General features: G+C 36.2%; 1 protein-coding gene across 1 annotated transcript; it reads right to left on the bottom strand.

Moving 5' to 3' along the window:
* Nucleotides 1-11,938: 11,938 nt before the first annotated feature.
* On the bottom strand, nucleotides 11,939-16,709 carry LOC120186121 (diphthine--ammonia ligase-like). Its single transcript, XM_039190146.1, has 13 exons — nucleotides 16,662-16,709; nucleotides 16,508-16,618; nucleotides 16,223-16,294; nucleotides 15,973-16,052; nucleotides 15,208-15,433; nucleotides 15,089-15,121; nucleotides 14,824-14,906; nucleotides 14,637-14,709; nucleotides 14,071-14,413; nucleotides 13,610-13,941; nucleotides 12,950-13,287; nucleotides 12,481-12,838; nucleotides 11,939-12,262 (listed from the first exon to the last, which is right to left on the bottom strand). The coding sequence occupies exons 2-13, from the start codon at nucleotides 16,583-16,585 to the stop codon at nucleotides 12,047-12,049; spliced, it is 2,232 nt and encodes a 743-aa protein (XP_039046077.1). The 5' UTR covers nucleotides 16,586-16,618; nucleotides 16,662-16,709; the 3' UTR covers nucleotides 11,939-12,046.
* Nucleotides 16,710-18,254: the final 1,545 nt, after the last annotated feature.

Genomic DNA, 18,254 nt, shown 5'->3' with positions numbered 1-18,254 from the left:
CGATATTTTAAAAACATATATAACTTTTATTTATTAAATTTTTATTTATTTTTATCAATTGATACTTTCTAATTGTACCACATGGTAGTTTATAATCTTATTATGTCATCTTAAGGGATGGAAGATTATGTGTCAGATGATAGTTTATACGATGTTACCATGTCATATTGAGGGATTAGAGTGAAAATAGTGAAAAACATTAGGCAATTAGAATAAGAAAAAAATAGTTTAGGTTCGTAAAGTTTAAAAAATCACACTTCAGGGGCTTTTTTAGAATAAAACCTATAAGTAATTTTAAAAAAATACGAAGAATTTTTACTTTAAAATATAAACAAAATCTTGTAACCATTATTATGAACATAATAAATTTAACCTATAGCTTTTTAATGAGTGACTTAAATTATAATAAACTTTAGTTTTTAAGAAGATTTATTGATTTCCTTTTATGATTAACATTAATTAAGCACTTCAATAACTTCATTCAATTAATTTCAATAATGGAATTTTGCAAAAGAAAATGTCGATGTGTACATGTAATAGATGTGTACATGTAATAGATGTGTACATGTAATAAATGTCATGTTATTAAATTAGATTTGTAAATGTTAAGGTTAATAATTGTCAATTGAGTACACATACATCAATGTTTGAATTATATCATATAATTAGTGCCTTCTTAATAATCATTCATTTCTGTCGGAACCGTCTTTCGGTTGAGCCTCGAAATTGGGCTTCGACTTGAATTGATTGGGTTAGAGTCGCCACCGACCACTTTAAAATGAATTTAGGTGGGTCGGACACCATCTTACCTGATCTGCGTTGTACCAGAAACGTATCGGGTTCGGGAGTCGGTTACGGTCAAGGAAGGATTAGCACCCTTGAACCGCCCATTCGGTACCAATTAATTTTTCGGTTGTCTTCATTTGTGGAAATTAATAAATTTAAATTAAAATTTAAATTACCCGATTCGAAATACTTACCTTTGATCGATTGAAATTACCTCTGAAAATGTCGAAAAAATGTTAGATGGAAAAAATAAAAATAAAAAAATAAAAAAATAAAAAATAAAAACATACATATATATATAAAAGTAGTATCAATTAAATAAAAATATGAAAAAGATAATATAGAATAACTATAAATGGACTGAATTAAAAAGATGATAAAATAGGGGTGAAATTAAGAAGAATTAGGGATAAAAATTAAAATTAGGGGTCAAACTGAATCAATTACAAAATAGGGGACCAAAAACACGATTTACCCTTTTTAACAGCAAAGCGCGCGGATCTTGGGAACTGGATCGGGTCGCGCACGGGTCGGGTCCACGGGTTGTATAAAATCCAAATATTCCCCCAACTCCTTCATTTGTATCAACATCAGAAAAGAAAAAAAACAAAAAAACCCTTCAAATGCTCTGAAGCTCTCCCAGCCAGCCGAACCCCGGCCACCGCCCGGTGGCCTCTCCGTCGTGCCGGCCACAGCGTCGGCCACCGCCGACGGTGGCCGAAACATCCCAAACTCTCACAAAACGCTATCCTCTACCCCCTCAACACTAAACTGAAGCTCGATTCCCCTAAAAAGGCTCCAAACGACGTAGATCTGAGAAAAACCGCTCGATTTTCTCACCTTTTTCACCGACGACGCTTCGGGTTTTGGGTTGTATATTTTGTTTGCTTGTGTTTTATTTTTGTTTGGCTTTGTTTGTGCTTGATGTTTGATGATGGTCTCGTGATGGTGGTGGTTTCGTGTTTTGGTTCGGTATTTTTGTGGGTTCTGTTGATCTCGGTTTACTGTTTATTGTGGCTCTTCGATGATGGTGTGGTTCTCTCTTTCGTTGGTTCTGTCTCTGTGACGATGGTTCTTGTGTTTACTCGTTGATGATCTCCCCCGTCACCGTGGTCCCGTTTGGTATTTATAGGCCTTCATCGGCCGTTGGCTATCTCCGATTACCATGGTAACGTGCTTGCTGTTGGCGGGGATTTCGGGATGGGTCAGTCCCGATTTCCCCGACCGGAATCTCGCGCTGTTGTGCCTGTTGGCTCATGCTTCTGGAACCTCCTATGCGACGCTGTGACATGCTGAAACCCTAATTCCCATTTAGACCTCCCACCGGGCCTGCTTGCTGGGCCAGACTTGCAGGCTCGGTTGGGCTTTGACCCATACTTGACTTTGGACCTGAAAAGTAAAAATGAAATAAAAATAAAATTAATAAAATAAAATAAAATAAATAAAATAAATAATAATAATAATAAAATAAAATAAAATATTTTCCAAAAACCTACATAATATATATTTTCAAAAAAAATATTTTGAAATTATATATTATATATTTTGAGAAATGTTTTAAAAAATATATAGTTTTCAAAAATATTTTTAAAACTATATATTATATAAGTTTTCAAAATAATTTTAAAACTATATAATATATATATGTTTTCAAAATGTTTTTAAAAACTATATATATTTTCAAAATGTTTTAAAAACTATATAATATATAAATGTTTTCAAACATGTTTTCAAAACTATATTATATATATATATATATGTATTAAAAAATGTTTTCAAACTATATAATATATATATATGTATGTATATAAAAAAACAAAAAAAATGGACGAAAATGAGTGTCTACAGCTGCCCCTCTTTGTCATTTTTCGTGGAACGAAAAATAGGACAAAGATAAAAGGACACAAATTTTCGTTCGGCAGAGTTGAAAAATAACTCCCTGTCGAATTTGTGTTGCGGCTGGCTCCCTCGTCGCGAGGTCAAGTCCACCTTGAAGTGATATGGAATTGAAGTCGTAGTTCGGAATCAGGATATGGCTTCAAATTGCAGCCCACCTCAGTCTTCTTCTCGGTTTAAAGATCTTGGTTGGAAAACTCGACTGGAAAGTAGTTCCTTGACTCTACCATGTGGTTGATAAGTCCTCGAGCTGAATGGAATCGAACTCGAAAGGTCTTCGTTGATAGACAACCCTTCTAGACTTTAGTTGTGCTGCAAATGACGTGCCCTCGAAGCTGAGTGTAATCGAACTCGGGGGTCTTTGGCAGATAGCCCTTCTCAACTTAAGTTATGTTGTAAATGATGTGCCCTCGAAGCTGAGTGTAATCGAACTCGGGGGTCTTTGGCAGATAGCCCTTCTCAACTTAAGCTATGTTGCAAATGATGTGTCGTTGAGCTGAGCGTAGTCGAACTCAAAGGTCTTTGGTCATAGATAACCCTTCTAGCCTTGAGTTATGCTGTAAATGATGTGCCCTCGAAGCTGAGTGTAATCGAACTCGGGGGTCTTTGGCAGATAGCCCTTCTCGACTTAAGCTATGCTGCAAATGATGTGCCGTTGAGCTGAGCGTAGTCGAACTCAAAGGTTTTTTGTTGGCAGACAACCCTTCTAGACTTAAGTTGTGCTGCAAATGATATGCCTTGGAGCTGAGCGTAGTCGAACTCGAAGGTCTTTGGTTGGTAGATAACCCTTCTCGACTTAAGTTATGCTGCAAATGATGTGCCCTCAAAGCTGAGTGTAATCGAACTCGGGGGTCTTTGGCAGATAGCCCTTCTCGACTTAAGCTATGCTGCAAATGATGTGCCGTTGAGCTGAGCGTAGTCGAACTCAAAGGTCTTTATGGCAGATAACCCTTCTCGACTTAAGTTATGTTGCAAATGATGTGCCCTCGAAGTTGAGTGTAATCGAACTCGGGGGTCTTTGGCAGATAGCCCTTCTCGACTTAAGCTATGCTGCAAATGATGTGCCGTTGAGCTGAGCGTAGTCGAACTCAAAGGTCTTTGGTTGGCAGATAACCCTTCTCGACTTAAGTTATGCTGCAAATGATATGCCTTGGAGCTGAGCGGAGTCGAACTCGAAGGTCTTTGAATGACTCCCCTTTTACGGGAAAGCCCACTGATGAATTCTGACAGCCGAATATCTTCCGTTGTGAAATTGAAATCTGGCTTAAAGACATAAACTGGAAACATGTTGCTCATTGTTGAGTTGAGCTGAACTGAATTTGATCTGAATTGGTTCTCAAACCCATCTGAAATTGGTTCTGAGATCTGTAGATATGTCAAGTTGGTTGAGGTGTAGCTAAGCAACCACCATCGTTCTTTAAAGGTGCATGCGAATCGAGTATCCTTCATCCTGAAGTCGAAACTTGACTCTAAAAGCTACAAAAAATCATATATGCTAAAATGATGAATGTGATGCACCTAAGTATGTCTAAGATGCATGCAACATGAATGAATTATGTGTTATTTCTTGGATGGAGTCTCGTGCTTTGTCTGCCAATCTGGTCCTTGGAATCGATCGTGTCCCATTCTCTTTTCCGGGTTTTGGCTTTACAGACCTTTCATATTTGAGACTGTCCTGTTTGAAAATGTTTTTCCCCCTTTCTCTTGTTTTAGGAGGGAAAATGATAAAAATTCTGTAAAATATTGTTCGTAATTGAATCAAATTGTAAACATGAGTTCAAAGTATATTAAAGGAATCAATAGCTCTTTTTATGACTTCAGAGTTACAGCTCTTTGACAAATGTTCGAAATGATGAGTTGGCTTTAGGTTGGCCTCCTTTCTAAGGTCAAAAAATGTCATTTTTGAAATATCGCAACATGCTTCGGCATTTTAATTCGATGCGGACAAAATGACACAACTAGCATAATCAATTACTAGACCTTCTATTTCGATCCTCCGAAATCTTCGATTTGTTCAAGTTTTGTAGGCTCCTCTAATAAAAGTAGTGCAAAAATATCGGTCTAAAAATGAAATCCTTGAGTGCTCGTGTGAAATTGACTATAACAGGTGTTCTTTAACTCCCTTAGTCCATTTTTACCGAAACTCCTTATTTAATATTGCCATTATCTGGCTAGCTAAATCCATAAAGCCGGGGCGTTTAACCAATTGCTCTAGAGGGACAGCCCAATATGTAAACACCTTTATCAGGTTAGCTGAAATCTTATCCATAAAGCCGGGGCGTTTAACCAATTGTCTTAGAGGGACAGCTCAAGCTTTATTGTATAGTATAATCATCTTTATCAGGCTAGCTGAATATTATCCATAAAGCCGGGGCGTTTAACAAATTGCTTTAGAGGGACAACTCAAGCTTTATTGTATATATAATAGTATAATCTGGGTACACGGATCCAATTTCTTAAGTTTGTTAAGAAGAATCTGTTATAGTCTAGGTGTTTTTGAAAGTCAAGGAATCTCATCTTTAGAGTTCAATTTCCAAGTAACTGGCCTAAACTAGATTCACCTACTCGACTATTCCATCTATGAAGATCATGATCATCATTGAACGTCCTAAATAAAAAGCATAGTAATGTTATATGCAAAAGGATGCCCCATGTTGTCCGCATTTTATGAAAGGAAAAGGTTATATTGGTTAATTGCAAGAGCAATGCACAATGTTTGAGGGTATATTCTGGGTAAGGTCAAAGTCCTTGTTTTAAATTGCGTCAAAGATATGTAACTTTGAACCATTTACAGAGTTTCTTAATTCATATGATATTCAAAGAATTTCAAGTTTGCAAATGTGATTCATTGCTTAACATCTTTAAATTAACATGAAAAACTTAAGAAAAATGAAAAAAACAACAAACTCAAACAGAATGTCTCAAATGATGAAATGATCTTCCTCATTTGGATGCCCCCAAGTTGTTGAAGTCGATCCAGTTCTGGTTACGCATCTTCTGTACGACTCTCTTGAAGGCGTAACAGTTCTCAATTGTGTGCCCTGGGACACCGCCGTGATATTCACAATGAGCGCTCTCATCATACCACTTGGGATATGGGGGCTTCATGGGTTCTACCGGATATGGTGACACTACATGGGTGTCAAGCAGTTGCTGATAAAGCTCTTTGTAGGTCATGGAATAGGGTCGAAATGTTCCCTTCCCCTCTTTGGTTCTCTGGAATCTTGTTTGAAAGTACCTGATGGTACAGCTGCAGTTGATTTTGGGCTGGAGATCGTAACACCTTTGCTGAAGTGTTTGATGTTGTTAACCTCTCCATCCCTCTCCCTCATAGGAGGCTTCTTACTGGCTTCTCCATCCTTAATCTTGCCTTGCTTTATGGCCGACTCGATCATTTCTCCGGCCATAACTAAGTCTGAAAAGCTCCCTGATGTGATCGCAACTAGGTGTCCGAAGTATGGAGCCTTCAGGGTCTGTACGAAAAGTTTCCGAGTTTTCTTTTCATCTAAAGGTGGATGAACTTGCATAGCCAAGTCCCTCCATTTTTGTGCGTACTGCCTGAAACTTTCGTTATGCTTATTTTCCATGCTTTGTAGCATAACTCGATCTGGCCTTATATCGTTGACATGCTTATATTGTTCCAGAAATGACTTAGTCAGGTCCTTCTAGGTCTTGATACTTGATTGGCTTAGCTGGTTGTACCACCAGATGGCTGAGCCCGATAAACTCTCCTGGAAGCAGTGGATCAGGAGTTGGTCGTTTCCTCCATATCCTGTCATATTTCGGCAGAACATGGTGATGTGAGCGGATGGGCAACTGTTCCCGTCAAATTTCTCGAATTCTGGGGACTTGAATTTTGGAGGAAGAACTAAGTCCGGGACTAGACTGAGTTTTGCGGCATCGACTTCGTGGTAGTCATGGTCTCCTTTGACTACCTTCATTTGCTCCTCCAATTGCTTGATTTTATCCTCCATCTTCTTTGATTTGTCCTCTTCGTCCGAATCCGATATATGATAATAACCCGGATTGTTCGTAGAGTTAAATACAGAGGACGAGGGCTTCGTTTTTGCAGCAGATGAGTCCCCTCGAAGTTCTGGTAAGATTTCAGGTGAGACAACCACTTGCGGGGTAGGTGGTATAGTTACCCCTTCCGGTGAACCTGCCCCAGACGCACTGGTCTGTTGAAGGCTAACTAACTTGGCAACGATCTGATCAACCAAAGATTATTGGTTCTTCATGATTGTATTCAGAGTACTCATACTACTCTGGTTTATCTTATCTTCAAGCTCCTTCTGCAATTTTGCCATGTTCTCCTCCATTTTCTCGATTCTTGCTTCCATCTTCTTCTTTTTCAGGCGGGTGTTATGCGGATGGGGCGTGTCCTGAGCTTGAGGTGGTATCTCCAGTATTTGTTCATTTCCGATGAGACATGTTTCCGTTAGTTAATGTGAATGCAAAGAAAATAACAAAATGCAAAATGTTTAAATGCATGATGCATAAAATGTCCGAGGCATTGATCCGAAAAATGTGCATATTATTCTGAATAATCCTTATTGGGGAAAAAATGTTATGTCTGAAGAGACAAAAAACTTTTTGATGGTATAGATCCCGCACAGCTTCTGGCAAGTTGATTTATCTTCCGCTTTTTCACCGGTTGAATATCCTGTCGAACTATTCCGGCTCCTTTGGCTAAACTTGTGCTGGTGACGAGTTGCTTGCCCCAAAAAAGGTCTCGAATGACTGCATCTCCGACCCTCAATATATATCGAGCTCGTTCCAAACGAAAGTGCCATTAGAGCCCTCCATCCGAAGTTTGTCGACTTTTTTTTGGAATTCGTCAATAATGGTCTCCAGCATAGCTAGGGTTTCACCATCTTGTTCTCGTAGTTTTCGAAAGGACTCTCCGGGTCTGTAACCATTTCCTCGTCTTGCCCCTGCAACCTTTTCCTGTGAGTATTCTTTGATCACAGTTGGACTTCTGAGCTTTTTATCTCTTTGTATTATAACCCCTTTGTCCATTAATGCAGATTATTTACGTTTAACAAACACATTTTTGGTGGATCAACACCTCGTTTTAATGATGCGAATGATAAAAAATGCAAACGAACAAAAATGAAAGGAGGAAAGGGAAAAAAAGTTAGTGAGATAAGGATAATAATAAAAAAGATGCAAATGAAAAGTCCTACCCCACATGATATCTATCTCACATGCATATTATTCCTACCCGGACATGATCTCTATCCCGCATGCTAATTTCAAACAAATCCTAACCGCATATTTGTCTAGTTCGTATGCTTTGAACATAAAGTAAAGTAGGAAACAAAGCAGCCTAGGGTTTGGAATGAGGTTTTGGGGTGGGCTCTAAATCCCTGCACTCTCCCGGTTTAGGTTCTAAAAAGGTACTCGAGTTCTCCTTACCGGTGCCCCCTTGGGCTTACCAGACCTTAGTCCTAAGCTCATTACAAGCTTATGTGGACTAAGTTAAACTCGAGAGGAAACATTCCCTTATGCCCGCACGGTGAATAAATTCACACGAAGACATAAGGTATATGAATCCCGAAGGCTACTTGCTAGGCATATGCGGTGAATAAATTCACACGAATGCGTCGCTTTCACCCCCACTTAAAAGGGTTTGGAGCTCGGGTATAGAGCCAGAGATAGAAAGTTTTCAAAAATCTGAAACCATTGAAAAAAAATGTCAGTACAACTATTTATTTGAAAAAAAATAATCAAAGGTAAATAATTGGAATTGAATAAATAAATTAAAATTAAAATTTACTATTTTCGCATAAAAAGACAACCGAAAATTAATTCTGGCCTGACTCACTTACCTGTCCCCAGTGGAGTCGCCAAGCTGTCGGAACCGTCTTTCGGTTGAGCCCCGGAATTGGGATTCGACTTGAATTGATTGGGTTAGATTCGCCACCGACCATTTTAAAATGAATTTAGGTGGGTCGGACACCATCTTACCTGATCTGCGTTGTACCAGAAACGTATCGGGTTCGGGAGTCGGTTACGGTCAAGGAAGGATTAGCACCCTTGAACCACCCTTTCGGTATCAATTAATTTTTCGGTTGTCTTCATTTGTGGAAATTAATAAATTTAAATTAAAATTTAAATTACCCGATTCGAAATACTTACCTTTGATCGATTGAAATTACCTCTGAAAATGTCGAAAAAATGTTAGATGGAAAAAATAAAAATAAAAAAAATAAAATAAAAATAAAAATATACATATATATATAAAAGTAGTATCAATTAAATAAAAATATGAAAAAGATAATATAGAATAACTATAAATGGACTGAATTAAAAAGATGATAAAATAGGGGTGAAATTAAGAAGAATTAGGGATAAAAATTAAAATTAGGGGTCAAACTGAATCAATTACAAAATAGGGGACCAAAAACACGATTTACCCTTTTTAACAGCAAAGCGCGCGGATCCTGGGAACTGGATCGGGTCGCGCATAGGTCGGGTCCACGGGTTGTATAAAATCCAAATATCCCCCAACTCCTTCATTTGTATCAACATCAGAAAAGAAAAAAAACAAAAAAACCCTTCAAATGCTCTGAAGCTCTCCCAGCCAGCCGAACCCCGGCCACCGCCCGGTGGCCTCTCCGCCGTGCCGGCCACCGCGCCGGCCACTGCCGGCGGTGGCCGCTCGATTTTCTCACCTTTTTCACCGACGACGCTTCGGGTTTTGGGTTGTATATTTTGCTTGCTTGTGTTTTATTTTTGTTTGGCTTTGTTTGTGCTTGATGTTTGATGATGGTCTCGTGATGGTGGTGGTTTCGTGTTTTGGTTCGGTATTTTTGTGGGTTCTGTTGATCTCGGTTTACTGTGTTTATTGTGGCTCTTCGATGATGGTGTGGTTCTCTCTTTCGTTGGTTCTGTCTCTGTGATGATGGTTCTTGTGTTTACTCGTTGATGATCTCCCCCGTCACCGTGGTCCCGTTTGGTATTTATAGGCCTTCATCGGCCGTTGGTTATCTCCGATTACCATGGTAACGTGCTTACTGTTGGCGGGGATTTCGGGATGGGTCAGTCCCGATTTCCCCGACCGGAATCTCGCGCTGTTGTGCCTGTTGGCTCATGCTTCTGGAACCTTCTATGCGGCGCTGTGACATGCTGAAACCCTAATTCCCATTTGGACCTCCCATCGGGCCTGCTTGCTGGGCCAGACTTGCAGGCTCGGTTGGGCTTTGACCCATACTTGACTTTGGACCTGAAAAGTAAAAATGAAATAAAAATAAAATTAATAAAATAAAATAAATAAATAAAATAAATAATAATAATAATAAAATAAAATAAAATATTTTCCAAAAACCTACATAATATATATTTTCAAAAAAAATATTTTAAAATTATATATTATATATTTTGAGAAATGTTTTAAAAAATATATAGTTTTCAAAAATATTTTTAAAACTATATATTATATAAGTTTTCAAAATAATTTTAAAACTATATAATATATATATATGTTTTCAAAATGTTTTTAAAAACTATATATATTTTCAAAATGTTTTAAAAACTATATAATATATAATTGTTTTCAAACATGTTTTCAAAACTATATATTATATATATATGTATTAAAAATGTTTTCAAACTATATAATATATATATGTATGTATATAAAAAAAATAAAAAAAAAAGGGACAAAAATGAGTGTCTACAATTTCATTTTGTATATATTAAGTTTAAATAATTCTCAATTGAATTATATTATTATGAAATTAGTATCATATTTATAAATAAATATATCATATTGAATAGAGATCATGTTTACGATTATTCAACGCGACTTTATTTTTTTCATAATTTTATTTGGTATGCAGTGATATTAGTTTTAGTGATGGTCTCGGCCACATGTATTTTTCATTTTTTTTCTTTACTTTCTTATATTAGATCTTTATTTTTTAGTTTTCTAATAATTTTACCTTATTTTGACTTTATGGCATATTTTCCCTCTATCTTTTGACACGTTTTCGGTTTCCTTTATTAGTCGTTTGATTGTTCTTTTCAGTTATATTTTTTTAAGATTGAATTTGACGTCGTCTCGGCTGATCAAGATGACATTTGTTTGTTATCTTGTTGATCTGTGTGCACGTTTTCGGTTTCCTTTATCATTCGTTTAATTGTTCTTTTAAGTTATCTTTTTTTTTTCAAGATCGGATTTGACGCCGTCTTGACTGATGAAGATAACACTTGTTTGTTATCTTGTTGATCTTTTCTGTTTTGAACCCACATATTGAATTTTGATATGCGGTTTGCATTCGTGGATAGTTTCTCACGTCGCTCATCTGTAATTTGCAGTTCGTAGGTGTCTTTAATAGTTTGATCCCTTTTATGATTTATTTATTGATACAATCAGTTTTGTTCGTATATATCTTTGTTCAAGTATTTTGTTGGATTTTTAACATTTTTCAAGTGACTAATTTTGTCAATGATTATAAAAAAATGTTTTAATTATATATTTAATTTATGATTATGATCTTCTTTATAATTTTGAGTATTTCCTCTTTCTAATAAAACTGGCTGTTTCTATAAAAGAAATCTTTACTAAAAGCTTTAGTTGTTAATTTGGGGGTAGGGGGTGGTCGTCCATATGATTTCAATGCTGAAGCTCAAAATTTGTTCTTTGCCCTCCTTCCTCCCATGTGAGCTGTGATTTCCCACCTAAAACCTATTTTAATTTTGTCCTGTTTACTGAAAACCACCATAACTTATGGCCATATACAATTCCAAATCTCAGCCTCTTCTCCAATGTCATTTTCACAAATTTATAGTTGTACAACAATGGCCTGTTGTAGGGTACATTCGATAAAGTATCGACATTGGTATCTATCTATATATAGGGAGGGGGAAGGAGGATCCATTCACACTTTGTATACTTTTTAGTTTTATACATTTTTAATATCGTTAGATGAGTTTAAATAAATGGATGAAATTAAAAGTAGGAAATAATCTTAGTCGTCTATTTCTGCTCATCCAACGATCATAAAAAAAATATAAAACTAGAAGTTTTACATTAAGCGTAAATGGATTCTAACCCGATATATATATATATATATATATATATATATATATTAGCATTCTCATCATTCCAACATAATTGACAACTATATCTCCACTGATTATGAAAATGAAGGTTATATGATGAGCAACTGTTCTTGTACTTTGAGATAATAATTTAAATGACTTACCAAGATTCTTTAGATCCCTTGAAATGAGAAGAATAATTGGTACCAAAGAAAAGAAATCTTACATCTAAATTGACCACAAGCATTAGCTCTTCATTCTTGTGGCAGTTTTAACTTTCGAAAAGGAGTTCCATCGATGACTTATCCACCGAAGATCAAGATTTCCGAGCAAACAGCTCACAGGTGATTATATCTTCTGTGCATGCAGCAGATCTTCCGGTACCTAGGACCGGAACAGGATTGAAGATAGACTTCCCACCTACTTTGGCAGCACCATTCATCTGATCGAGTTCCTTGAATGCGTCCTCAAACAAGCTTGATATCATCTCCAACGGAACACGGAGGTTTTGTGGGATGTACAGTCTCAAGATCTAGGGGGAAATGGGGGGAACAAACGTGAGGAACTACAATGAAAGCAACACATAAATGGAGATAATTAATAAAATAAATGACAGAACTCCAGGAACCAATAAACAAAACATTATGAAAATCTCCTGATGAAAAGCATTTTCGTAACCGAAGTTCAACAGGATATAACTATTTACAATCAACGTCGAAGGAAAATTTGGAGCTTGCCTAAGAAACTTACCATAGTGTCATTCCAGGAGAAACCATTTTCGATAATGGTTTTGTCAAGAAGATAGATGCAAAATCTAGATATTCTTTTCATTTGGCTCTCCGTTAGAGAATTCTGATGATTACCGTTGCTCCAATCAGCATTCATAGAATCAGAACAAACCTTCATAGCAACTTCACTTGTGATAGACAAAACAACCGCACATATCTTTCCGTGAATGACACATTTCTGAATACATGAATCATGCCATTCTACAGGTTGAAAACTGAAAGAACTACGTGCCACTATGCTAGAAAGTTCACTGGAAGTTTCGTCGGGCGTTTCTGCAGTATCTGGGACATAAAGAATCGGCTTTATTTCTACAAGTGCTCTGCAATATCAGAAACAAAAGATGACGAAATGCCCTTCTGTTGGATACAACACATACCATTATGCTTTCAATTATTCATTGAAGAGTTCACACGAAGTGTGGATCATTTACCTTTTTGGAAGATCTGGAACTAGAATATAAAGAAAAATAGGATCAAGTACGTCGGGCTTGGTATCTTTACCCAAATGAGACAGCTTAAGTTGGTTCACAAACGAATCCAGCTTTTCGTGGATTTTTGGTCTCTCATCTAAAGGAATGTTAGTCGAACAGTAAACCACAAAGAAGATAGCAGAAGTAGATATCGAGCACTTAAAGCATTCTGCTATTGCCTCACTGTTTTGCAGTGCCTGCTCAAGTTCTGCAGTTGACCCTCCATCACAAATAGTCATTGTAGGTGGATCGAGTCCCAACTGACCAGCCATGTGTAGTATCTCCTTATGAAAAGTTGCCTAAAAGTAAAATTGATCAGGTTAAAAGTCGAAATAACAGGCATGTCCACACCCGAAAAACAAAAAGGCATAACATTTTTGAACGGGATCTTGATATTTTAAGATTCCCGAGTGGCTTCCAATTCAATCTCTTGTCATGAAGAAAACTATTACTGTGTTTCAGTACCAACCAAAAATAATATTCAACCAGGCTGTTAGAAGGATAATGGTCAGACAATTTCTTCTAATTATTTCAATATTCTTTTGGAAAAAGCATGAAGTATTAAAATGTTACAAAAAGAAACCTTTACTGATTGATGCCAATTGCCATGATTCGAGGTACCTGACTATAAGGTCCAATGCAACTTGGTGCCCAGCAAGAAATACTTTGAACATGCAAAACTCGTTTGCTCTGATCATTAGCAACTAGAATTTCAACATATGCTCTCCCTAAACTCGCTTGAATTAACGGCAGTTCAATAGTACTTCGTGATGGAACACCAAAAGGGCATTTATCCTGGGTAATAAATCTCACATAGGTCTCATTTGCCTGAGTGAACTGATCCATATCAGAAATGTAGAGATGAATATAAAGCACATTCTCCCAGCCTGAATCACATCCTACAAGTTGCAACTCAATTTGTCTAAGGATCAGCTCCAGATCTTCCTGTAAACCTATCAAACAAAGTAACCAAAAATTGTTATCAACTGTAGTGTTGTATTTGGAAACAATGGTTAAATAGAAAGGAACAATATGTAGCAAGGAATGACAAAAGCAAATCTGTGAAGCGTCGTTTTTTTAACCTCCTGAAGGTCCTGATGGATCTTGTAACCAACAGCACATAGAAAATGTATTATCCTTTTCTGTTTTAGAGACATGAAGCCTATGACTTGAAACTTCAACCAAGTCACTAACTTCAGGAACAGGCTCGCCCAGAGATTTGTATTCTTTTGGGTTTTCTCCTTGCACTTCAGATACAGAACTGATGTTCTCGCAACAGAGATCATTGGTTTTGTCATTAGCACTTACAGAGTTGGATGCCTTTCTTTCCAAATGAAATTTCAACGGATGCAGCACACCAACTGGAGCAATGGAATCTGAAGAGTGCAGTACAACTTGGTACTCATCAAGCACAATTCGAGCATTCTGAGAAATTTTAAACTTTAATAGTTACGACAGAAGAAACAATGAACGAAGAATTTGTTAAACGCAACTGGGATGCAAACCCCCTAATTCAGAACATGAATTCTGATTAAATCCTTGGAAAGAAATAAAAGAAACTACTACGACGAAAGAAAGATGGGTTGGGGGAAGCAACAAATATAAGGAAAATATTTTTTCCAGTAGAACGGTCAACAGAAAAGCTTACACGGAAGAGTGGGCAGTCAAGAGTCAGAGTTTCATACTCCCCTCCCTCTCCACATACATTTATTCCATACAAGCTGCCAAATGGGAGTTTGAAAGAAAAAAATATAAAAGTTTCCAGTCACACTTCAAACGTTAGAAGTTACGTCATGCATTGAGAGAGAGTGAATGTTAAAACAGCACGAACATACTCTTTCAATTTATGCAGATAAGGTTTCAAGAATGCTATTTCTTTGCCCAAGTGCTTTGAAGGGTCCAACCCCATGGCTGCAACCTATGACATGATAAACCCCAAAAAAAAACACATTACTCAAATTTAAAATGGAATCGATCATCGATGAAGCATCTCATAAAAGAAATAGCTAGAAAATAAATCTACATAGCACAAGCAGAAAAGACATCACAAGGACTCTAAACAAGAAGTATATGGATGATAAAATCCAAGACACTACATACCTTGACTGTGATAGCCATAATGCTATTTGTTATCTGAACAGGAAAGAAAACATAATAATATGTGAGACAAACTATCTAAATGTTTATTAAGTATTGGCATTAACAAAAAAAAAAATTACCATTTCTTGGAGAAGCAACGATTGATCTTGTTTCCACAAATATGACAAAGAAACAAGCCCTAACCTTGAACAAACACTTTCTACTCGTAGCCTTTGATAATCTGATGCAATTGCACCAGAAGAAACTGCTGTGACAGAAGGTATCTGCTTCTTAACTTCATTTAACAAAATATACATATCTTCTACTTCATCACCTGGTGTCTTTTGGTAGCTAAGTTTCTGGTGCCTACAATAGTCACCGAAAGCTTCAGAAAAAAATACGTATAATGTACATTTTTTCAAGTTGAAAGGGCACATGCTTGGGTGAAAACTAACTAATCAAAGAAGCAGCCTATCGGGAGATCATTTTTACCAAATATAAAGTAAAATTCTCCATGACATGCCAACTTACTAAATGGATTAACAAACTTTCTATGCTGTACCCCAACCATCATGCAGTGAAAGAGAAATGTATAACTTGACTAGAAGCATCATACTTAGTACAATCTGGCAAACATGATATACCCACACAAAGAGATACATAGAAAAGCCTCCGAAATTCTTAATAAAACTGTTTAATAGTCCCATAATGGATAAAACAAACTTGAAGGAAATACCATAACTAAAGATATGGAAAAGCCTGAAGTACATAACAAACCAATCAATCATGAAATGACGAACGAAGATAGCATTTTTAGCCCTTTCGTAATTGTGATGCAAAGTGAAGATCATAAATTCCCTAAATAAGATACATGGTTTACCACCATACTCGTTTAAAGGGCTTGCCTTGTGGATCCTTGAATTCGCCTTCGGAACAATGGCACTCCCATGCATTCAGCATAGCTTACAATTATTTGGTGTCCTACCTGCAGTGAAGGGGGAAAAAGTACTCAATATTCATGCCGAACTCAAGCAAAGATGCATGTTTTATAAACTCTTAACATTAAACAATTGAAGTAGTATGGTTTTGCTACCATTTTCTTACAAACATAGATAAATGAGTAAAATCAAACGACAAGAACTGGCAGAGACTCACAGTTTGATACATGTAGCTATCCAACTCGTCCACTGAATCATCAGCCGGTAGTAAATTAGCCAAAGCGACAATCTAAACCAAAACACCAATAAAAATGTCAATTTTCTTCTTCTTTCTATTTTCATTTTGTAAAAAGCATTAAAATTTTAAATTCTAAGTGGGGGAAAGCATCAACTAGTACTTCTTCCGGGTACCCTTTTCTTTTAAGAACCTATAAGTCCCAAAATCTTTTTAGTTTTTAGCTCAAATTATGTTGATTTATTTCTAGGGAAACAGCAGAAAAACCTGGTGGCCGTATTGGATGCACTTCATCATAGCATAACAGCTATCTTTGCCACCGCTGACTAAAGCAACCACCTTCATTATCTCCGCTGCTGAATCAAATTGCAGATATTGAATTTAGCTATCTCTTCTTTGAGAGGAAGGCTGAGGCCGCTTGGAAATGGGAAATGGCTTAGGGTTTAACACTATATTCTGTATTAAAAGAAGAATTAACAATTTAGCAACTCAAAGTCACAATCTAAGTAATAATAGTGTCAATAGTGAAGATTTACCGATTATCAATTAGATCTAATATGATAGGATGGGTTAGATTTATTAAGTAATGACAAAATTTTAAGACTTAATGGTAAAAAAATAGCAGGTTTTCAAACTTTTCAAAAAACTATTGGGTAAATTTTCTTTGTCCGATTTAATATCTAAATTTTTAATTTTTTCAAAATCATATTTAATGTTTAATTTTTGTTTCATTTTAGTTTGTCCCGTTAAAAACTTAACAGCTGTATTTTTTTTAATGCATAAATTACATCATTCATCACTCAAATATCTTCTCACTCCTATTTTGGTACTAAAATTTAAAAAAATTCAGTTTAACTATTCAACTTTCAAATTATCCCTATTTTAATCACTATATTTTATTTTATTAATAATTTCTGTGACGTGACATTTTTTATTATTTTATTAATATATAATTAAAAATAAAAAATAAATTTAAAAATTAAAGTGATTAAATTAGGAGTAATTTGAAAGTTAAGTAATTAAATTAAAAAAACTTAAACTTTAATGATCATGTTGAGTTAATCGATCGACGGAATCGGCCAAGAGGGGGTGAATTGGCAATTAAAAATTATGGTGGAAGCTTTTGTAGAAAATAGAAAAGATTTGCACAACGATTTAGAGTGGTTCGACTTTCTCAACCAAAGTCTACGTCCACTACCTTAGCTATCCACACTAAGGAGTTTTCAACAAATTCACTAATTTGTTCTTTCTTTTGAGGCCAAAGAGATAACCTTACAACTCCCTCAAGAATATACCACAATTCTTGAGAACACTCTTTCTCAAAGAGAAGATTACAAATTCGCAAACTTAATGAAAAACCTCACAAGGCAAATATGTTTGCACAATTCTAGAACAAAAAAAAGAACACTCAAGAATGAATACAATTGAGTACAAGTAGTGTTCTTGAAAGCAAAATGAATATTGAATGAAAAATAGGCTTGAAGTGCTCAAACTTGAGGTTTGATGTTTTCTCTTTGATTCTCTCTTGATTCTAGTTTCTTGTTGTTGATCAATGGCTTCTAAGCTTGTTTAAATACTCCTTCAAATGATTCCGAACGTTGGGGATGATTAGTGGAGTTAATAGAGTCGTTTGAGTGTGAAAACAATTAATTAAAACAGTTGGGAGCGTCGGTGCATCGATGCATGACCATAGTGCATCGATGCATCAGTGTAAAATTCAAATATTTTGACCGTTGGAACACTTAGTGCATCGGTACACTAAGTATGCATCGATGCATAAAATGCATTCGATGTTTTGAAAAGGCCTAAGTGCATCGATGCATGGTGTGTGCATCGATGCATCAAATGCATGGTGTGTGCATCGATGCATCAAATGCATTCGATGTTTTCATTTAAAATCAGAGTGCATCGATGCATGTATAGTGCATCGGTGCATGAAATGCATTCGATGTTCAATTTATTCAATGGCGCATCGATGCATGGATTGATTGATTTTGGTTCAAAATACTTTGTG

Source organism: Hibiscus syriacus, unplaced genomic scaffold (genome assembly GCF_006381635.1).
Source record: "Hibiscus syriacus cultivar Baekdansim isolate YM2019G1 unplaced genomic scaffold, ASM638163v2 tig00113279_pilon, whole genome shotgun sequence".
NCBI lineage: Eukaryota > Viridiplantae > Streptophyta > Magnoliopsida > Malvales > Malvaceae > Hibiscus > Hibiscus syriacus.
The sequence above is the reverse complement of the archived record's forward strand: the minus strand, read 5'-3'. Positions and strand labels throughout refer to the sequence as shown.